The sequence below is a fragment of the Canis lupus genome, chromosome 1 (assembly GCF_003254725.2).
Source record: "Canis lupus dingo isolate Sandy chromosome 1, ASM325472v2, whole genome shotgun sequence".
In the NCBI taxonomy this organism is placed as follows: domain Eukaryota; kingdom Metazoa; phylum Chordata; class Mammalia; order Carnivora; family Canidae; genus Canis; species Canis lupus.
In genome coordinates, this window is record NC_064243.1 from 95,080,087 (window position 1) to 95,104,234 (window position 24,148).

General features: G+C 36.4%; 1 protein-coding gene across 11 annotated transcripts in view; it reads right to left on the minus strand.

The window, feature by feature from the left end:
- Nucleotides 1–24,148, minus strand: part of LOC112644837 (serine/threonine-protein kinase MRCK alpha-like) — a 66,268-nt gene that overhangs the window by 11,802 nt on the left and 30,318 nt on the right. For 7 of the 11 annotated variants that reach the window (XM_049093046.1, XM_049093040.1, XM_025423551.3 and 4 more), the window contains 7 exons: nucleotides 20,827–20,910; nucleotides 18,304–18,409; nucleotides 16,624–16,760; nucleotides 15,743–15,882; nucleotides 3,441–3,522; nucleotides 1,412–1,628; nucleotides 297–359 (listed from right to left, as the gene is read on the minus strand). In XM_049093046.1, coding sequence (XP_048949003.1) covers nucleotides 297–359; nucleotides 1,412–1,628; nucleotides 3,441–3,522; nucleotides 15,743–15,882; nucleotides 16,624–16,760; nucleotides 18,304–18,409; nucleotides 20,827–20,910 — 829 coding nt within the window. The remainder of the gene's footprint in view (nucleotides 1–296; nucleotides 360–1,411; nucleotides 1,629–3,440; nucleotides 3,523–15,742; nucleotides 15,883–16,623; nucleotides 16,761–18,303; nucleotides 18,410–20,826; nucleotides 20,911–24,148) is intronic. The other 4 variants (XM_025423556.3, XM_025423550.3, XM_025423558.3 and 1 more) reach the window with 2 other exon arrangements.

Genomic DNA, 24,148 nt, shown 5'->3' on the forward strand with positions numbered 1-24,148 from the left:
ACGTGGGATTCGATCCCAGGTCTCCAGGATCGCTCCCTGGGCCAAAGGCAGGTGTGAAACTGCTGCGCCACCCAGGGATCCCGACAGCTGAGTTCTTATGGTGGATTTATTATATAAAATCACCTATGAAGACATTTAGACTCTGGGGATTATGGATCTCTGGATATTAAAAAAGTCAACATTTGACTTAAAAACACATCAAACCAGATCTAGAAGATTTCTTTTACAGAAAAAAAGGAACAAATCTGATACTGTTATTTTTAGAGTTATAGCAGAACAGTAAAGACTCATCTTACCATCTATGGTAACGTGCACAACAAATAACCCCTCTTCATTTCCCAGAGCAATTCTTTTGTGATCTATATTTGACACATAAATATAAACGTCAAGGATTTTTTTTTTGCAAACATTAAGTAAAGCTATTAAAATAAACTGGACAAATTTTTCAATATGAAAAAAGTTTAAAAGTCAAATTAGATACATATTTAGCATATATAAAAATGAAAAACAATAATAAATTTGTGCTATTATTTTTCTTTCAGATTAGAGAAGTAAAAATAAAACATTACTTTTCTCCTTAGAGAGATCATATAATCTTTACAAATACTTGAAAAGAAATTTAAGTAATAGTATATTTTTAAATTGGATATGAATAAGTAACTATCTCCTAAGTGAAAAAAAAAAGTGTCATTAATTTATCAGTGCTCCTGGCCTGAACTGTAACAGCACTGAGTGTATGTAAAAACACACTGAGAACTAAAACTTAAGAGTGCAAAGATGGTACTTTATTGAGCAAATGCTTTGAATACAAAGCACAGAACTATACATATATTAGCTCACTTAATCCTCTTCATAACTGGAAAGCAGGAATTATCCGTTCTTAACACATGAGCACAGTAGTAACAGATTCCATGTTACATAGCAATAAGTAGCAAAGTGGCTTTAATGTAAGAAATGATATTTGGGAAATGAAAATATTCTTGTTTATTGAATATTGATCTTAACAATTCATTCCTTTGCTCACTTATTGTTCATTTATTTATTTAGTTATGGGTATTGGGAATACAGATATTCATATCTGTATGGTCTCTGCCCCCAAGGTCGGTAGCTCACAATGACTACACAGGGTCACACTACTGGTGCATTGGAACCAGATGGGTTTGGGAACTCAGAATTATTCAGACTCAAGAAAGGTATTACTATATATTAAAGAGACATCATTTTACACAGGGCCTGGGGAACCATCATAGAATCAATATATTAATATTTTGCAGAGTGGTAATGGGCAGGCAGGCTGCGGGGAAGGTCTGGCTGACATGTGAATTGTGAATTAAGTTGTGGTTTTCAGATCTCGATCTGGAGACTGGGATGAGGCACACAAATCTAGGGCATAAATGCTGTAAATTCATACCTATGATTGCAGCTGTCTGGGTGGTTTTGATCAGGGGCAGACTGCTATCATAAGCCTCTTTTAGAACATAGACTGAGCGGTCTCTGGAGTGACTTTTTCTCAGCATCCTGTGCAAGTCACTCAGCACTCCCACCCACTCACACTTGTCATTCTCGCTGTCTGCAAGGATTGGTACTGAGTACCTATTGCTAGGCGCCGAGAGCTGAGAAGCCGTAACCTGCAATGATTTAAGGAGTATCTCAGTTATAAGAAAGCAGAGCTCTTTAAGCCTGCCTGTTTAGCATTTTTCATCAAAATCATCATTGGTAGATGACACTTCTAATACTATTACACTCTTCCTGGGTAGTAGAATGAATGACATAAGCATCAGAACCCAGGCCAAAAGCAAAATGTCAGAATTACTTCTATTTTGATCCTCATAAAAATGCTGGGTATTCTAAGTAATATTGAACTCCATCAATGAAAATGTTTACAATTTATTGAGTCACTCTGTACCAGGAACTGCTCCAATAAAAGTACATAGGTTAATTGATTTAATACCCATGGAAAACTCAGCAGGTAGACACCATCATTCTGTCCATTTTGCAGATGAGAAGGCAGGCACAGTGGGGGAAATTGCTGGCAGTCTGATGCCAGAACCCCCACTCTGAGCCTCTCTGTCTTCAATTCTAGACACAGCTTTGCATCTTTTTGATGTGTCTTAATTGCAATCAGGCAATATGTCTTGATTGCAGTCATCATAATCAATTTTGATATTATGCAACATTCAGGGGCCCTTTGTTGCTAAGTCACAAATACTTAGATGTACTTATGCTTTCCTAGCTGCTACGTGCCTATAACTTACATCATTACTAGTGACTGGCAAATAAAATGTAAATTTAAAAATACATACTTAGCCTAGCAGCGCTCTAAATTTATATGTAAAACTTTCTTTTGTAACCTCAATCAAGCAGCAGTAGCATAATAAATTCCTGCTTCCTAGGTCAGTAGCAATGGCCCCAGGTCTCTCTACGGTTTCCTGGTGGTTGGGTGGAGTCTATACTAGGAACACCTGTGTGCAGCCTTTGTTAAATACAGGAGTTATGGGTTAACTGTGACCACCTGGGTCACAAGGGGACCACAGTCCTTTGTTTTCTCTGTCACTTTATAAAGAATCACTTTAATTTTCTATATTAATTTTAAAGAGCAGAGTGTTTCTTTTTTTAAGAGATCACAGAGGTGCCTGGGTGGCACAATCAGTTAAGCATGTGACTCTTGGTTTTGGCTGAGGTCATGATCCCAGGGTTGTGAGATCAAGCCCCATGTCAGGCTCCATGCTCAGGACAGCATCTGTTTGTGTTTCTCTCTCCTCTCTCTCTACCCCTCCCTCTGTGCACTCACTCGCCCTTTCTAAAATAAATAAAACAAATCCTTTAAATCTCTTTATCTTTAAAAAGATAAAGAGAGATTGCAAAAGTATATCCTTCCTTGATTTTTTCTCTTGGTTTGAATTTGAATTGACTTCAAAAGATTGCCTCAAAGGAAACAATTTTACAGAGTGCCTCTAGTTCAGAAGCCGCACACTCATGCTACTGCATGTCCACGATGAACCGTCAGTCATGATGACCTTGAAGGAGGTCATCACTCTTTCTCTGTCAGTTTTTCCCCTCTTCCTTCATACTCCCGATACGACTCTGCTTTGTAAGCTTCTTTTCTGCTATAGACCTGACATCTGTCCTCCTATTACTTAGTGTAGAAGGAACAGACCTCCTCAGGAACATTTGCATTTTAAGGCTTAGATTTAACTGTGGGAAGAAAAGACTGTGGCTCGTGTAAAAAGCTCTTTACATTATTCCCAAATAGAAACAGGGGGATAGATTTATTGTGGCAAGTGGGAGGTAGGAAGGGGAACATGATCGCCCAGCATTCTGAAATCTCAACCTCCAGTGACCTTCAGCAGCACAAAGCACTTTGACCCTCTGTAGGTAGCCAAGAAAGGGATGAAACAAAATGTATCATCAAGTGATCCAATAGCAGTATGCATGCTTACTTTAAACATACGGGACATTTCCTTTCTCCTTACAGGAATGAAGTCAGAGGGCCAGACAGAACTCACAGAAAATGCTCCATCCCTGGAGAAAAATCAAGACACTGAAAGTGAGTATAATCACCTGAAAGTGAGTAAAACAATATATAAACATAATCATCAATTTTAACTTCATTGATTTTTTTTTAACATTCTTTTCTGTAGTAACTGATAGTAATCAACAAGTTGTACCAGCAGTGCTTGGCCAGCAGCATATTATCAGAAAACCCAAGTAGGGGCACCTGGGTGGCTCAGATGGTTGAGCGTCTTTTGGTTTTGGCTCAGATTTGTGATCTCAGGGTTGTGAGATGGAACCCCACAGCAGGCTTCTCATTCAGTGGGGAGTCTGCTCCTCCTGTCCCTTTTGCTCTGCCTCTCTCCCATTCAAGCACTCTCTCTTTCTCAAATAAATACATCTTAAAAAAAGAAAATAAAACCCAAGTAAACTCCAGGCTGACCCCAGACAGTCCTCATAGACTTGAATAGAAGCACCTAACTGACCCCAAAGCCACTGCCAAGAATAAGGAGTTTGTGCCCTCAGATAGGCTGATCTGATAGATTTTTTAAATGTTACTGAGGTGTACTTGACATATAACTGCACATATTTATAAAGTGGACAATTAGAAAAGTTTTGATTTATGTATACACTTGTGAAACCATCACCACAGAATGAACATAATTAACCTGTCTGTCACCCACAGGAGTTTCCTCGAATAGCTTTGTAATTCCTCCTCTTCCCCGGTCAACCACTGATCTGCTTCCTGCCACTTGAGATTAGTTTGAATTTTCTAGCATTTTATATAAATGGAAACATACAATATGCATTTTTTTCTGTCTGGCTGCTTTGCTCAGCATAATTGAGATTCATTCATGTTGTTGCATAGATGAATAATACTTCATTTTCTTTTCACTGGTGAGTAATATTCCGTTGTATGAATTTGTCACATTGTATCCATTCACCCAATAATGAACATTTAGGTTGTTTCGAGTTTGAGGCTATTTTAAACAAAGCTACTGTGAATATTCCTGTATATCTTTCATGGACATATTTCTCTTGGGAAAATACCTGGGAGCAGAGAGACTGGATGACACAGTAGGTGTGCATTTAATGTTTCAAGGAACTGCCAAACTCTTTTTCCAAAGTGGTTACTGGATTTACAAAGCAGTGGAAGAATGCTGTAAGTCCTCACATCCTCCCAACACTGGAAATGGTCAATCTTTTCAATTTTAGCTTTTCTTATGGGTGTGTAGTGGTATCACATGGTTGTTTATTTGAATTTTCCTAATAATGATATTGAGCATGTGTTCATGTGCTTACTTGCCATATGCATATCTCCTTTCTTGAAGTATCTTTTCAAATTTTTGCCCAGTTTTTGGAAATTGAGCTATTTATTCTATCATTGAGTTTTAAGAGTTCATTCTACATTTTGAATATAAGTCTTTGTGAGGAGTTTGATTTTCCCCACTTTGCAGCTCGTTACTTCTCTTAACAGTGCATTTTAAGGAGCTAAAGTTTTAAATTACTATACTGTCCAATTTATCAATTTTTTTGTATGTGTTGTGCTTTGATGTTATACATAAGATAATTCTTTGTCTTATCCAAGATCAGAAGGGATTTCTCCTGTGTTTAGTTCTGAGTACTTTATAGTTTTAGGTTTTACATTTGGTTCTATTTTTTTTATCATCTATTTTGAGTTAATTTTTGTATATGGTAAAAAAGTATGGATCAAAGTTGATCTTTTTTGCATATCTAAAACTGCAGTACCATTTGTTGATAGCCTTTATAACTTGTATAAAATACTGTATATGGTTGACCCTTGAACAATGTAGGGATTAGGGGCACTGACCATGCCTATGCAGTCAGAAATCCATATATAACTTTTTTTAAAGATTTTATTTATTCATGAGAGAGAGATAAGCAGAGATATAGGCAGAAGGAGAGGCAGGTTCCCTGCAAGGAGCCTGATGTGGGTCTTGATCCCAGGACCCCAGGATCATTACCTGAGCTGAAGGTAGATGCTCAACCACTGAGCCACCCATGCATTCCCATATATAACTTTGAACTCCCCAAGAGCTTAATTGCTAGTAGCCTGCTGTTGATTGGAAGTCTTACTGATAACATAAAAAAGTAGATTAACACATATTTTCTATTTTATATATATTACATACTATATTATTTAATAAAATAAACTAGAGAAAGGAAAGTGTAATTAAAATCATAAGGAAAGGAAAACACATAGTACAGTGTATTTATCAAAAAAATTTGCATATAAGTGGACCTGCACAGTTCAAACCTGTGTTGTTTGGGATCAACTGTCTGTTAGTGGAATAGAAAATCCAGAAATATATATACAAATATATTATGTGTATATATATATATATATGTAAGTATATTTTTGTATATTTGCAAATATATTTTGTATGTATATTATAAATATTTTATATATATGTATATATTTGTGTATGTATTTATGGATTTGTTCTTTTTTCAAAGTTGTTTTGTGTCTTCTCTTTTTCATTTCCCTATGAATTTTTAAATTAACTTGTCAATTTCTGTAAACAATGAAGAAGCTTGCTGGGATTTTGACTAAGATTGTGTTGAAAACATAGATCAATTTTGGGAATACTCACATTTTTTAAATACTGACTTTTCCAGTGCATGAACCCAGTCACTCTCAATTTACTTAGGTCTTTGTTAATTTTTTAATCAATATTTTATAGTTTCAGTGCACAAGTCTTGCACATCTTTTGTCAGATTGATGCCTAGCTTTTAATATGTTTTGATGCTAGTACAAATGATATTGCTTACTTAATTTCAATTTCTGATTACTTGTCGCTAGTGTAAAGAAGTGCAATTCATCTTTACATATTGATTATATATCCTGCAAGCTGGCTAAATTCATATATTAGTTCTAATAGATTTTTGGTAGATGGTAGATTGCATTGAATTTTCTTTTTTTTATAGAATTTTTTTAATTTTTATTTATTTATGATAGTCACACACAGAGAGAGAGAGAGGCAGAGACACAGGCAGAGGGAGAAGCAGGCTCCATGCACCGGGAGCCTGACGTGGGATTCGATCCCGGGTCTGCAGGATCACGCCCTGGGCCAAAGGCAGGCGCTAAACCGCTGCGCCACCCAGGGATCCCCTTGAATTTTCTTCATAGATGTTCATTTTTGTCTAAGAATAACACTACTTCCTTTTTTCAACCTGGATGTATTTTATTTATTTTTCTTCCCTGGCTAGGATTTTCAATACAATGTTAAATAAATCAGGGTGAGGTGAAAGCAAATATCCTTGTCTTGCTTCTGATCTTAGAGAGAAAGCATTCTTTTTTTGCACTAATTATGAATTAACAGGATTTTCATAGATGCCCTTTATCAGGATGAGGAAGCTCCCTTCTAAGAGTTCAAGAATAAATTTGATTTTGTCAAATGTGTGTACTGTATCTATTGACATGATCTTTTTCATATGTTAACATAGTAAATTAATTTTGTTAACCCAAGTTTCCTGAAATACCATACTTGTTCATCATGCAATATAATTTTTCATAACATTGGATTCAATTTACTAACATTTTGTAAAGACTGTTGCAAGTAAGTTCACAAAGAATATTGGTTTGTGCTTTTTTGTTATTTTATTTTATTTCATCGTGATTAAGTGTACTCTTTAATCCCCATCCCCTAGTTCCCCCATCCTTCTACCCATCTCCCCTCTGGTAACCATCAGTTTGTTCTCTATAGTTAAGGGTATTTTTCTTGATTTGTCTTTCTCTCTCTTTTCCTTTGCTCATTTGTTTTGTTTATACGTTTCACATATAAGTGAAATTATATGGTATTTGTCTTTCTCTGACTTATTTTGCATCACATTATACACTAGTCTATCCATGTTGTTGCAAATGGCAAGATTTCATTCTTTTTTATAGCTGAATAATATTCTATTGTGTGTGTGTGTGTGTGTGTGTGTGTGTACCACATCTTCTTCACCCATTCACCTATCGATAGACACTTGGGCTGCTTCCATAGTTTGGTGATTGTAACTAAAACTGCAGTAAACATAGGGGTGCATGTATCCCTTTGAATAAGTGTTTTGGGGTAAATACCCAGTAGTGCAATTACTGGATTGTAGGGTAATTCTATTTTTAACTTTTTGAGGAAGCTTCATTCTGTTTTCCACAGTGCCTATACCAGTTAGCACTCCCACCAACAATGTAGGATAGTTCCTTTTTTTCTATATCCTCACCAACACTTGTGGTTTCTTGTGTTGTTTATTTTAGCCATTCTGACAGGTGTGAGGTGATACCTCATTGTGGTTTTGATTTGCAGTTCCCTGATGATGAGGGATGCTGAGCATCTCTTCATATAACTGTTTGCCATCTGTATGTCTTTGGAGAAATGGCTTTTCATGTCTTCTGCTCACTTTTGATTGGATTATTTGATTTTGATTATTTTGACTTGTATCAGTTCTTTATATATTTGGGATACCAACCCTTTATCAGATGTGCCCTTTGCAAATATCTTCTATTCAGTAGATTGCCTTTTAGTTTTGTTGATTGTTTCCTTTGCCATCCAGAAACTTTTTTTGATGTAATCCCAACAGTTTATTTTTGCTTTTATTTCCCTTGCCTCAGAGACGTATCTAGGAAAGAGTTAATACAGCCGATGTCAGAGAAATTATTGTCTCTTCAAGGATTTTTATGGCTTCAGGTCTAACATTGAAGTCTTTTTTTTTTCATTGAAGTCTTTAATACATTTTATTTTTGCAGATGATGAAAGAAAGTGGCCCAGTTTCATTCTTTTGCACTTGGCTATCCAGTTTTCTCAACACCACTTGTTGAAGAGACTGTCTTTTTCCTGTTGTATATTCTTTCCTTCTTTGTTGAAGATAAGTTGGGTATATAATTATGGGTTTATTTCTGTTCTATTCTATTGATCTATGTGCCTATTTTTATGTGAGTATCATACTATTTTAATTACTTTTTTATATAACTTGAAATCTAGAATTGTGATAATTCCAATTTTTTTCTTTTTCAAGATTGCTTTGGCTATTCAAGATCTTTTGTGGTTCCATACAAATTGTAAGATTGTCCTAGTTCTGTGAAAAATGCTGTTGGCATTTTGATAGGGATTGCATTAAATCTGTAGATTGCTTTGGGGAGTATAGGCATTTTAACAATATTTTTCTTTGATCGAAAAGCATGGAATATCCTTCCATTTCTTCACGTTGTCTTGAACTTCTTTCATCAGTGTTTTCTAAGGGTATAGGTCTTTTACTTTGGTTAAGTTTATTCCTAGATACTTTATTGTCTTTGGTGCAATTGTAAATGGGATTATTTTTTAATTTCACTTTCTACTGCTTCATTATTATGAACTGCTTCATTATTATGCAACAGATTTCTGTACATTGATTTTGTATCCTGTGACTTAACCAAATTCATTTATCAATTCTACCAGTTTTTTTGGTGGACTCTTTAGTGCTTTCTATATACCATATCATGTCTTGTGCAAATAGCAAGAGTTTCACTTCTTCCTTACCAATTTAGTTTTTATTTCTTTATGTTGTCTAAATGCTGTGGCTAGGACTTCCAGTACTGTGTGGAACAAAAGTAGTGAGAGTGGACATCCTTGTTTTGTTCCTGAACCTGCGGGAGCTCTCAGTTTTTCACTTTTGAGTATAATGTTGGTTGTGGGTTTTCCATATAAGGCCTTTATTAAATTGAGCTATATTCCCTCTAGACCTATTTTGCAGAGTGTTTTTAACATGAATGGACATTGTACTTTGTCAAATGCTTTTTCTGCATCTATGGAAATGATCATATGGCTTTTATCCTGTTAGTGATGTGACATGTCCTCTTGATTTTTGTGAATACTGAACCACCATTGTGTCCCAGACATAAAGCCTACTTGATGTGTGGTGTATGATTTTTTTGATGTATTATTGAATTTGGTTTGCTAATATTTTGTTGAAGAGTTTTGCATCTATATTCATGAGAGATATTGGCCTCTAATTCTTTTTTGGGGGTGTCTCTTTATCTGGGTTTGGTATCAGGGTGCTACTGGCCTCAGAGATTGAATTTGGAAATTTTCCTTCCTCTTGTATTTTCTGGATTAGTTTGAGAAGAAAGGTTTATATTTTTCCTGCAATGTGTTGTCTGGCTTTCATATCAAGGTAATGCAGGTCCCATAGTATGAGTTAGGAAACTGCTCCTCAATTTCCTGGAAAATTTATGTAGAATTGGTATTGTGTGTTCCTTAGATTTTCAACTGAAAAGAAATACCTCGGTGAAACTGTTTGGACTTGGAATTCTCTTTGTGGGATAATATTTAATTAAAATTCAGTTACTTAATAGATAATAGAATTATTCAATTATCATGAGGTTCCCAGTCTAGCTGGTTGGAACAAGCAAGCACTCTTCTTTCTCATCCTTCAGGTGGTTCTTTCACTGGCCTCTGGTAGTTTCTTTATGTGCATGTACTGATCAGTAATCTACTGACTCTCTGAATGAGATAGTCTGTAGGTCCCTGGAGATTTCTCTCTCTCTCTCAGCTCCATGTCTTCAACTCTAGGAGTCTACCTGGCTCCGCCTGGTATTCCACTTCCTGTTTTATGTACTAGAAGCTCTCACAAGGCAGTAACTTGAGGCAAATATAGAGAGCACCTCATTTGTTTCCACTTTTCAGGGATCATTGCCTTTTCTTATTTGATGTCCAGCACCTTAAGTAAGTTTCTTGGCTGTTTCAGAGGTACAGTTAAATATAGTCCCTATTACTGCATTTAAAAAAATTATTTTTGATAATCTCTACACCCAGTATGGAGTTCAAACTCACAACCCCAAGATCAAGTCGCATGGCTCTTCTGACTGAGCCAGCCCAGCAGCCTGAGCCCCTGTTTCTCCATTTGGGTTGAGAGTAGAAATTTGTTTGATCTGGCTCACTTGATAATTTTCTATTTCTTCAACATCTAAAACTAATTTATATCTTTCTCCCAATATGATCATTCTCCATTATAACTTTACTGCTGTTAACCATTTCTTATTCTTTTTTTCCCATTTCTTATTCTTGATGACTTAAAACCTCAGTACCCTCTATTATTGTTATTCTTTTCTTCATTTTCCTTTTTCTCCCACTCATCATGTCCTGTGAGATCACCTTAGTAGTATTTCTTGTACTCATCTCTTCTTTTGTAATTCCTACAGCTATCACCTTAGTGCAGACACTTACTCAATCTGAAGAATAGGATGATTGCAAGCTGAATTTGACTCCAGCACTGCTTTCATTTCCTATCCCTAACACCAAACACACACAGTATCCTATAAAAAAAAAAAAATCTACTGCCAGACTAATCTTTCAAAGTCGCCTTCAAGATAATCTGGTTTCCTGTTGCCCGTTATTCAAGGTACTATCAAATTTCTGACAAGGGTGACATTAACTAGTGTGAAGAATATAGAACAGAGTTTGTGAGTAAGGAATCAAAATAAGATAGGATGAATATGGAGACCCACATAATCTGTGATAAATTGTTCAGGCAGAACATGTCATCATGGTGTAGGTGATTCCTGGAGCCACAGGAAATGATGGGATCCCCTAGAGTATGTGCAGAGGAAGAAGAGCAAATGGCCAAGGACAGATACCCAGATACGCTAAGAGGAATGTGGAAAGGGGCTTAAAAGATTCAGAACAGGCAGGGGGAAGGAGAGAACACATTATTTTCAACACATTTCTTTCAACAAGATGTACTTGCTACGAGTTCACTGATTCAGTATTATTTAGTAATAAACACTTAAAGAGACATCTGTAAAAATGGCAGAGTATGGGTCTCTGAAGTTTCTCTCCTTCATAAAAAAAAAAAAAAGAAAGAAGAAAGAAAGAAAGAAAGAAAGAAAGAAAGAAAGAAAGAAAACTGGTAACATTCATCAGAATCAACTTTTTCAGAACTCTATAACCAAAATTTGTGGCAATCTGAAGAGGATTTATTCAAGAAAAATAGCTAACTCTTGGTAGGGATCGTGAGCTTTGTGGTAATTTAACTTGCCCTTGTCACATGCTCCTCAGTAGCCTTGAAAAATGGCAGCCTGCATTTACAGTGCATCCTAGAAGCCAGTGGACATGGGGGGTGGGGGGCAGAAAGAGGAGGAGGTATGAGGAAGAAACTGGTATATTTGACTTAACTTAGAGCTCTCCAAGTTTGAAAATCCATCCCCAAGGGGCACTTAGAAGAAACAACTACAAAGCTCTTAACTACACAGCTGCCTAGGCAGTGTTTAACAATTGGGGGAGAAAAAAAAAAAAACGAGATTAATCAAAAATCTTAAAAAGATAACATAGGGACTAAGATGTCCATAGAGTCTTGAAAAAGCTCTGAAATATATATTGCTAGTAATCTAGATGTCAATGCACATCTGTAGGGCTATGAACATTCCTGGGTCTATGCGATATTCAGGAAAGACCTGAGAAGGCCATAAGGTCTTCTTGCTGACTTGGGTGTGTAGATTGTTTTACATCAAATTTGGGAAGTTTTCAGCTATTATTTCTTCCATTATTCTTGATGACTTGCGGAAGTAGAAAGTAAAGGCTACGACAATGTTGTCAACTGCCTGGCTGAGTACCAAAGGAGTGCCCCAATTTGCACACAAAGACAGGGAGATACATTGGATCCAGATGCTTAAAAAAAATCTCTGCACAGTCATTACTGACCATTAAGCTAACAAAGTAGAGACTTCAGTGACAACACATAAAAAAGATAAAGACTTTACAGATCAGTTCAGAAAAGTCACCAAAGAAACAAACAACAATTACAAGCAACAACAAGTCCTGGAAAGGAAGTGCAATTTGATTACCAGAGTTGCCAATTTCATTATTTGAAATGTCCAATTTTTAAGAAAAAAATTATAAGATATGCAAAGAAACATATAAGTGACCAATATGTGGGGAAAGTGTGACCAGTAGAAACTGTTCCCCGGGAAATCCAGATGTTTAATTTATTAGACAAAAATTTATTTGAAATATGTTTGAAGACCTAAAGGGAACCATGTCTAAAGAACTGAAGAAATGAGGATGATGATATCTCTCCAAGTAGAAAATATCAATAAGTAATTTGAAATTATTTTTTAAAAAAAGAACCAAATAGAAATTCTGAAGTTGAAGAATAAAATAACTGAAATGAAAAATTCACTAGCCGGGCTTAAAAACAAATTTGGGTAGGCAGAAGACAAAATCACTGAACTTGAAGACAGGTTAATTAATATTATCCAATCTGAGGAAAAGAAAGAAGAAAGAATGAAGAAAAATGAAAAGAGCCTGAGAGACCTGTAGGAGACCATAAGTAATAAGATACACATCATGGGAATCCCAAAGTAAGAGGAGAGACGAAAGGGGGCAGAAGGAATAATTGGGTGAAGATCTCAACTCAATAACCTAACTTTCCACCTAAGTAAACTAGAAAACAAAGAGCAAACTAAGCCCAGAATAAACAGAAGAAAGGAAATAACAAAGAATAGAGTAGAAATTAATAAAAAAGAATATAGAAAAGTAAGACAAAGAAAAGCGAAAGTCGGTTCTTTAAAAATACTAACAAAATTGACAAGCCTTTACCTACACCAAGAAAGAAATGAGAGAAGATTCAAATTACTAATATCAGAAATGAGACAGGCAAGATAACTAGCTGACCTTTCAGATATTAAAAGAAGTATAAGGTAATACTATGAACAATCACATGCCAAAAAAATTAGAAAATCTAAAAGAAGAGAAAAATTCCTAGAAAACACAAAGTATTAAAGATAACTCAGGAGGACATAGAAAATCTGAATGGACTTATAGCTAGAAAATATTGAGATAGTACCCCAAATAGCCAGGGGAATATTAAAAGAGAAAACCAGAGCTGGGGGCATCACAATGCCAGATTTCAGGTTGTACTACAAAGCTGTGATCATCAAGACCATGTGGTACTGGCACAAAAACAGACACATAGATCAATGGGACAGAATAGAGAACCCAGAAATGGGCCCTCAACTCTATGGTCAATTAATACTCAACAAAGCAGGAAAGACTATCCACTGGAAGAAGGACAGTCTCTTCAATAAATGGTGCTGGGAAAATTGGACAGCCACGTGCAGAAGAATGAAACTAGACCATTCCCTTACACCATACACAAAGATAAACTCAAAATGGATGAAAGATCTAAATGTGAAACAAGAATCCATCAAAATCCTAGAGGAGAACACAGGCAACACCCTTTTGAACTTGGCCACAGTAACTTCTTGCAAGATACATCCATGAAGGCAAGGGAAACCAAAGCAAAAATGAATTATCGGGACTTAAAAAAGCTTCTGCACAACAAAAGAAACAGTCAGCAAAACTAAAAGACAACCTACAGAATGGGAGAAGATATTTGCAAATGACGTATCAGATAAAGGGCTAGTATCCAAGATCTATAAAGAACTTATTAAACTCAACAGCAAAGAAACAATCCAATCATGAAATGGGCAAAAGACATGAACAGAAATTTCACCAAAGAAGACATAGACATGGCCAACAAGCACATGAGAAAATGAGTGGGAAATATCAGAGAGGGTGACAGCACATGAGAGACTCCTAACTCTGGGAAACAAACAAGGGGTGGTGGAATGGGAGGCGGGTTGGGGGCTTGGGGTGTCTGGGTGACAGGCACTGAGGGGGGCACTTGAAGGGATGAGCACTGAGTGTTATTGCTATATATCAGCAAATTGAATTCCAATAAAAAAAATGGAAGATTGAGTTAGTAATTTAAAAACTTACCATAAATAAAAGTTGAAGACCAGATGGTTTCATTAGTGAATTCTACCAAACATATTTAATACCAGTCCTTCATAAACTCTTCCAAAAAAATAAGAAGGGAAAGAATACTTTCCAACTCATTCTGAGGCCATTTTTACTCTAACGCCAAAACCAGACAAAAATATCTAATAAAAGAAAACTATAGACCAATATTCTATATTAATGCAGATGGAAAAATCCCTCAATAAATTCCAGCAAATCTAATCCAGCAGCATGTAAAAAAGGGTATTCCTATTTTTCTCACACTAAAGCCAAGGGGGATTTGTCCCAAGAATGTAAGGTAGGCTCTATGTTTAAAAAAATCAATCAGTGTAATAATACACTGTGTTAATAAAGGGGAAAAAATCATATGATTCCTGCAATAGACACCGCAAAAGCACTTGTCAAAATCCAACACCATTTCCAGATAAAAACATTCAACAAACTAGAATAGAAGGGAATTCCCTCAACCTGATAAAGGACATAAGCCATAGAAAGTAATTAAATATGGATACAAGCAACATGGAGGAAGCTTGAAAACAGTATGCTCAGTGAGGGAAGCCAATCACAAACTTCACATATGATTCCATTTATATGAAATAACCAGAGTAGGCAAATCCACAGAGACAGAAATAGATTCGTGGTTGCCAGGGGCTTGGGGCGAGGAAGAATGTAGAATGGCTTCTAATGCAAATATGGTTTCTTTTTGGCATGAGGAAAATGTTCTAAAATTAGATTGTGGTGATGGTTGTACAACCTTGTGAACATACTAAAAACCAGTGAATTGCACATTTAAAATGGTGTGTGACCATTTGCTTCGACATGGATGGAACTGGAGGGTATTATGTTGAGTGAAATAAGTCAGTCGGATAAGGACAAACATTATATGGTCTCATTCAAGGGGAAAGGAGAAAAAATGAGTGGGAAATATCAGAAAGGGAGACAGAACATGAGAGACTCCTAACTCTGGGAAACGAACTAGGGGTGGTGGAAGGGGAGGTGGGCAGGGGGTGGGAGTGACTAGGTGACAGGCACTGAGGGGGGCACTTGATGGAATGAGCACTGGGTGTTATTCTATATGTTGGCAAATTGAACAATAAAAAATAAATTTATAAAAATAAATACATAAAAAATAAAATGGTGTGTGACTTGCATCTCACTCTAAAGAGTGTCTGGTTTTGAGATGCTTTTCTCAGCACACACACACACACACACACACACACACAAACACAGAGAAAGTAACTTTTGGCCAAAAAGACTCTTATAAATATCACACTGAATTATGTAATCCATACCGTGGAGGTGGTGATGCAAAGTTTAGGCAAAATGTCTTCTATTATGAAGTTTACGTGGCAATGGAGAAAATTAGGAACTTTAACATAAAGTTAAATCTTAATGATGACACTATCTAAATAAAATATCAGAAGCCATTTTTATGCCCATTTTTATTATTAAAACATTATCTCAAAGCTTACCTCATGTCAATCACTTGACTCACGACGACATTGGGTTTTGAACCTTTTTCTTCTTCCATATTATACAGGAAGAGCTTGAAGTCACAAACTATAGCCAGTGCTCTCTGCCATCCTTTCTTCACCCCTGCTTTTTTTGGAATCTTTAAGTTTTGATTTTTTTAAAGCAAATAAAAACAATTGAAGCTGAAATATAATGCTATCCAATTATTACAAATAAAATTGAAATAATAAACATGTGTTATAAGTATGTCACTTATTTAAGATGTGGAACAGAGCTGTGTGTAACATAATTGAAATTTTAAAAAACAAGGTAGTTCCTTCCAAGACTGAATATCTCTTGTGAAAATAAGCTTGCTATCATTCAATTAACACTAGCAATTCATTCAAATAATTTGTTCATCTCTGGTAGCATTAAATTTAAATCTCATAATACCATGACTCAAATTCAACTCAGATTTTTAATATTTCTCAAAAGGTTCATTTCACTTTTAGTCTCATGTAATTTGTCATTGCTAACTGTGATTCAGAGTTACATCATTAGGAGAGATTTCAGCATTTGTTCATCACAAGGTAATGTTTAAATAGAATACTTTGAGACATTTAAAAATATTCCATTTGTGACAGCTAAATTTTGTTCTCTATCTTCTCAGGATAGAACAAATATATTCAATTGCATATTATATTTATTTTATAATCTGTTATAAATATTATATAAAATTTTAATATATTTTATTTAATTTTTATATTTTACTTATATTTATATACATTTTATCTTAATTATATACATATATATATTTTTTTTTTTACAAATTGCTCACACAGTGCGAGGTAAGTAATCAACTTTTCAAGAATTCATCTAAACCCATAATATGGACACTTACCCAGACATGGCCTTCATAGGCTGTTCCCATGCCTTCCTGCACGTCTACACAGAGGGTGCCTCTCTTCTGCTGGGAAGGTACTGGACAAGCTCTTGGAGCTTTCTCTACACAGGTTGTGTGACATGAGAACCCACATGCTTTTTGAAGGGAATAAAGAGACATGATAGCAGTAGATATGATGGTTTTACTCCGTAACCCTCTGCCTCAATTCTGTCTGTGCTCATAGTGGTCAGAATGATAAAAACTACATTTCCCATACTCCCTTGCAACTGATGGGGGGTGCCTGATTGAAGTTCCACTAGTAAGATGACTTTCTGTGAGACAGAGTTGAGCCAGGCTGGGAGAGGTGCAGGATGCAGACCACGCACTTCACTGCATGGAAGGGTGGGAGGTCCCAGGCACAGTGGTGGTGTCCCAATTCTGTGGGAGCTTGCTCTATTTTGCGGGTGATGTCCTGCAGGCCAGTCGCTGGGGCCTTCCTGATCCCTGGCAGAAGGAGCAGGTTCTGGGAGCTGCAGCAGCTGGTGGCCACTTCCTAATTTTGTCATCTCTTTATGACCCCAATAGCAGCTGCCCCAAGCTCAGCAGAGACCAGGCCACGCTGGAAGCAGGAGACACTCCTGGGCACAGAGAGCTCAAAACCTGCCTCTGCAGCCCTGGAAGTATATTTTAAGTACCTAATTCCCCAATTTAAATCCCATTTTATTTCATGCAGTAGGTTGCATTTACGGTTAAGGTGGCTCCGACTGTGGCAGTGCTAAGGGTGGGAAAGTTGTCCCCCTCAGCACTGTGTCCCAGAGTGAGCACTGAGCAGAACTCGCTAAGGAGACCAGAGGGCAGAGTCTGTTAAATGAGAAGTGTCTGTGGCACAGTGATCCACCGTTTGGTACTTCCAAAAGCATATTGCTCCCTTGCAATAATATTTACCGAGTAGAATAAAGCAATTACAACTCACGGATAGCATTCCATTTTCCTGCCACATAAACTAGTGAATTTGGTCCTCATGCTCTACTAGTGCTACAGAGAACAAAATATGTCTACGTTTTTCTTCATAGATGGCCCTGCCTGCAAGCTATACAACAGGACTTCTGGGAACGACATTCACACAGGCTTGAAGGGGGTGAGGTCCTTTGGAGTTACACATTGCCAAGGTCCCCCAAACATTCCCAATGGCCTTGGGTCCAATCTTTCCAATATGAAACAGATGCAGAGAGATTTTTAGCAAAAGGATCACTTCATGACATGCTTCTACAATTCAAAGAAAACAGAATGTTTGCCGAGTGACATATTACAATGGGCTGAATGTCTGTGTCAGCCCCAAAATTCATATGTTGAAATCATACCCCTCAATGTGGTGGTATCAGGAGATGGGGTTTGTGTGTGGGGGTGATTGCTGAGGTCGTGAGGGTGTAGCCCTCATGGGTGGGACTAATGCTCCCTGGCCCCTTGGCCTTGTGAGGATACAACCCGAAGTTAGCAGCCTGCTCCCCTGAAGGGAGCTCTCACCAGAACCTGACCACACTGGCACCCTCATCTTGCACTTCCAGCCTGTGAGAAGTACACTTCTGTGTTTAAAAATCACCCAGTCTGTATCCTTTGCCGCAGCCACTCCTGCAAACTAAGGCATGTCAGTATAAAGATCCTGGTCCTGGCCCCACAGCTCTGTTCCTGGAGTCTTACCATCACAGGCACAGCCTTGTCTTATCAGACCCACCATCAGAGACGTGCACTGGTGACATTTGGTGGGCGCGGTGAAGGACGTAAGGAAAAACTGGTGGCTCTTATTCTACAAAACAAAGAGACCAAAAAAGTACTGAAGGTGAAATAACTTTGAAGAGGTGATTCTAGGCACAAATCCTTGCCTGAAGTATCATTTTATGTACAAAGAAATGCAGCTCCCGCATTTTCTCACCAGAATGTAGGATTCTTGCCCCCTCACGACTTCATAATTAGGAAATGTTGAGCAAGAGATACCAAAAATTACCAAGAAGAGGAAGAGGAGGAGGAAGAGGAGAATTAATTTCATTGGTGATCACACATTCATTAATACCATTTGCAACCAAATAAATCAAGCCTGGCTTTTGGGGGGCCCAATATATCTTGAACCTTGGAAAGATGATTTCTTGACTGACAGATTCTTTGGATGAATCCTTATCAGTGGATGGAGTGAGAATTGCCTTTGTGTACATACTTTTAATGGGGAGGGGTAAGCAAAAAATAACATGGTTTTTATATCTTCTTTGGAAAGAGAATAATTTCAAAATTTTCTCTAATACATCATGTGTTTCATTTTCTACTATCAATTTAAAAAAAATGATACACATAAATTGGAAAGGTCCAGTGAAGCAGGCTGGGATGGAGGGCATCCTGAAATTTCACACCTGAAACCCCAACAAGGAAAGCTGCAACTGCTGTCACAGAATTAGCAATAAATCGGTAACCCACCGTGGATTATCCATTTCTTGATTATACCTCTTTGCCCTCAAAATTACTTTTATCATAAGTTAGCAGTATGTAAATCCTAACAAAATCTGGCTTCTCCAGAGAATCGCAGGCCCTGCTGTGGGCACTGTGTATGTACTGGGCTACCTATTCCCTATCAGGTCTCTGTTTGCAGAGCTGCACATCACCCTCACCTCCTGGGAGACCTGGTGCCTCCAATCCCAGAGTCCTTCCAGGCTTCCAAGGAACCGATGTCTCGTGGCTCCTCGGTATGCTCTCCCTATCATTCGACATGCACATTTCTCAGCTCTGCTAACCTCACCCAGGCTTTCTTCTTCTAAGGTTATGTTGACTTAGTTGCTTTTTCTTTTTTTCTCCTTTTATTGGCTTTCATTAGAAAGCAAGGATGTATGTATTTTTTAATATACTGTGATTAACCACAAGTCCCCAGGGAAAAAAAGGAAGGAAAACAAGAAAGAAGAAAATAAAATACTTTTGGTATTCTAATGGATACTGCCTAATAATACATGAATCTTGACACAACACTGCATCGTGTTTTAGTCTTAGTTCTCTATAACATATGTGTATTTTTGTTGATTTTGGCATATAAATATCTTCTATTTGTTTTCTAGGTATTCATTATATAACAGAGATAACCCGTGTTATTTTTATATATTTACCTTGTGTTCAAATTACCTTATTAATTTCAGTAGGTTTAAAAAAAAAACCGCCCCTTAGGTGTTCTGAGCAAACAATCATATCAATCTTATGAAAGATTATGTTCTAATGTTTATTCCAGTCCTTTTATTTTCATTTTTATTGCATTTCCTAGAAATTACTGAATACTAATGGTGATATGGGATAATTCTATACCATTCTTGGTTTTAATTGAAAAGATTTAGTGTTTCATCATTTATGATAATATTTGCTGTTTGGTTTGGGAAAACAGGTTTACTATATTTATGAATTTTCTTTTTACTGCTATTTGTTACAGCCTCTGGTTACTTAATGCTAATAAAGAGAAATGCTTTGAATATTTTGGTCATTTAAAATTATTTGTTAAACAAGCAGTACATTAATCTGATTCAAAAAACAGTTAAAGGCTTTCTCTCCTCCAAAATTACAAGATTCTCATGAGAGACTCCTAACTCTGGGAAACGAACAAGGGGTAGTAGAAGGGGAGATAGGGAAGATGGGGTGGGGGGACAGGGTGACTGGGTGATGGGCACTGAGGGGGGCACTTGACGGGATGAGCGCTGGGTGGTAATACAATATGTTGGCAAATTGAACTCCAATAAAAAATATACCAAAAAAAAGTGTAAGATTCGTTAGTACATATCTAGTAGTTATGTGGTTTCAGTTTTACATTTAAATTATGGCTGAATTTAGAATTTATCTGAGAGTAAGTTATGAGATTCAGGATATGGATCCCTTAAGCAAATTTCAGAGCAAAATTCAGTTAATGAGTTTACCATCATTTATAATTTCTAAATGAGACTTGACAGACACAGCAAAGCCCATTTAATAGAAAAAACATTCCTCTTAAATTGTCACTAAATGTTTTACCCCTGCCTTGGCTATATTCAAACCTTAAGAAGATTTTTATAGTGGAATTTTCTGTTATGTTAATTTTTAAATCTGGTTGGAGGTTTGAGGAATGTAGCTGCAAAAAAATTTTAGTAAATGCCAAGACAATAAAAGCAAAACCAATTTATTTTCATTTTGAAAGGAACCTGCTAAGCTTATAATTAAATCAAGTACCTTAGTTGGAAAAAGGATACTACTATGATATTCCTTTCTCTTTATTGTTGGTGTATGAACTGGTAGATGAGCAGAATCTACAATCTGAATCAAGGAAATGAAAATTAACAAGGGCAAGTTACAGATACCACCGAAATTATAAGAATTAAATAATTCCTCAATTAAGGCAAAAGAATTATACTTGTTAATAGGCAAAAACATAGTAAAACTCAAATTCTTACAGTGTTGAAAAGATATCTTAAGTAATTTAGATATACGCTTCACATTCTACAAACAAAATATATGTATGTTTTATATAATTTATTATGGTTTGGCTATTTTAAAACAATACATCATAGCATGTAGACTACATTAAAAGAATACTAATCATCTTTGTAAGGGATTTTTATTAAGTAGACACATGATCACAATCCTCAAAAAAAACCCTTTGAAATGCCCGTTTTATAAGTGTAAATAGGGATTTTGTGAGTACTCACAAATAAACATTTCTTTCCTGGGAACTCATAGAAAACACTTCTTGAAACAGGAAGAATTGGATGCTTGTGGGTGTTACTGGGGAATACAGTTTAGTTGTAAGGAAGATGTTAAATGGTTGAGCAAAGCAGGTAACTCTACAGACTTGAAGAATGTCTCTCCTTTCAGGCTGGCAGATAACCATGAAGAAAACATACAAGTTTGGTAGTAAATGCAGGAGACTCAGGACATCTGCCGAATTTACAAAGATACTTTAAAAAGTTGATCGTGTTTCACTGTGCTATTTACTATGTATCCCATTAAATAGCCTTTTTCATATGAATTTGTAAAAACGAATATAACAAAGATTCCCTCTTAAAAATCTTAGATACACGTATTGATGAATTACCCTTATTTTAGTTTTCTTTTGCTTAGTAAGAGGCTATCTTCAGGCTAAAGAAGAGACACCACATCATATTAGTTGTTGCAGAAGGATTTGACAAATTCAACATCCATTCATGATAAGACTCTCAACAGACTAGGAATAGAAAGGACTTCCATAATCTGATAAAAGGCATCTACAAAAAACAGAGGCAAGCATTACCACTAAGGATGAAAAACCAATTGCTTTCACCTAAGAATGAAAACAAAGCAAGAATGACCACCACCACCACTTTTATTCAACATCAAGCTGAACCCTAGCCAGTGTGCCAGAGAGAATTGGACAGGATAAGTATACATATTAATAAGAAAGTAAACTGCCCTGTTTGTGGATGACATGATTGTCTGCTTAGATAATTCCAAGGAATGTCAAAGGAAAAAAATCTTGAACTACTAAGTTTGGTAAGATCACATGACACAAGGTTAACACAAAATCACATTTCTCTATAACAACAGTAAATAATTGGAAACTGATTATTTTTTACTAAGACAATTTTTCAGAAGTTTAAGGTTCACAGAAAAATTCAGGGGAAAGTACAGAGATTTCCCAAATATTCCCTGCCCACACACATGCCTAGCCTCCCCAATTATCAACATGTCCCACCAGAAGTACGATCAGTGAAACACTGACACATCATATTCACTCAGAGTCCATGGTTTGCATTAGGGTTCACTCTTGGTGTTGTACATTCTGTGCATTTAGACAAATGAATAGGCATGTATCCACCCTACGGTATCATACAGAGTATTTTCACAGCCTTGAAAATCCTGTGCTTCACCTATTCATCCCTTCTCCCCCAAACCATGGCAACCACTGATCTTTTCACTATACCCATAATTTGCCTCTTTCAAATGCCATATGGTTGGAATCATACAATATATAGCCTTTTCAGATTAACTCTTACGTATTAATAATTTAAGGTCTCTTCATGTCTTTTCCTACCTTAATAAATCATTTCTTTCTAGTAGTTAATCATGTTCCATTGTCTGGATGGACCATCTATCCATCCACCTGCTGAAAGACATCTTGGTTGCTCCCAAGTTGTAACAATTATGAATAAAGCTGCTGTAAACATCCATGTACATAATTTGATATGGAGTTAAGTTCTCGTTTTCCTTATGTAAATATCAAGGAGTACAGTTGCAGGGTAGTATGGTAAGAATATGTTTAGATTTGTAAGAAACTGCCAGACTATCTTGTGAAGTGGCTGCACCATTTTGCACTGTCACCAGCAATCAGAGTCGCTGTTGCTGCACCGGCATTTGGTGTTGTCAAAATCTGTTCCAGATTTTGGCCACTCTGATGGGTGTGTATTGTCTCATTGTCGATTTAATTTGCACTTCTCTGATGACCAATGTTAGGAAACATCTTTTCATATGCTTATTTGTCTCCCATCCAAGTACTAACCAGGCCCGACCCTGCTTAGCTTCCAAGATCAGATGAGATAGGGCACGTTCAGGGTGGTATGGCCATAGACTCATATGCTTATTTGTAATCCATGTATCTTCTTTATTGAAGTACCTATTTAGGTCTTTGGCTCATTTTTAATTGAGTTATTTGGGTTTTTTATTGAGTTTTAAGAGTTCTTTGTATATTTTTGGATAACAGTTTAAATTTGTCTTTAGCAAATATTTTCTCTCAGTCTGTAGATTGTCTTTGCATTCTCCTGACCTTGTCTTTTACAGGCAAGTTTTTAATTTTAAGGGAGTACAGTTATCTTTTGATAATGTATCTAAAAAGTAATTGTCAAACTTAAGGTCATCTAGATTTTCTCCTATGATATCATCAATGAGTTTTATAAGTTTTGCATTGTATATTTAGATCTGTGATCCATTCTGAGTTATTTTTGTGAAGACTGTAAGATCTCGTCTAGATTCATTCTTTTGCTGGTGAATGTCTTGTTGTTCCAGCATGATTTGTTCAAAGACTATCTTTGCTCCACTCTTTTGCTTTTGCTCTTCGGTCAAGGATCATTTGATGATATTTATGTGGATCTGTTTCTGGGCTTTCTCTCGCATTGATCTATTTGTTTCTTCTTTTACCAATACCCATACTGCCTTGATTATTGTAGCTTTATAGTAAGTATTGACATTGGGTAGTATCAGTCCTCCAACATTGTTTTTCCCCTTCAATATTATGTTGGTTATTCTCGGTCTTTTATCTCTCTATATAAACCATAAAATCAGTTTGTCAACATCCGCAAAATAACTTGCCAGAATTTTGACTGGGCTTGCATTGAATCTGTAGGAAACTGATTTTTAATTACTAGTTCAGTACTATTTACAGTGCCTCTAAGATTTAAATATATATATACTAAATATATATATATATATATTTACATATGCATGTAAATAAGCCTAGCAAAACATGCACAGGATCTGTTGACTGACAACTACCAAGCACTGATGAAAGAAATTAAAGAAGCGA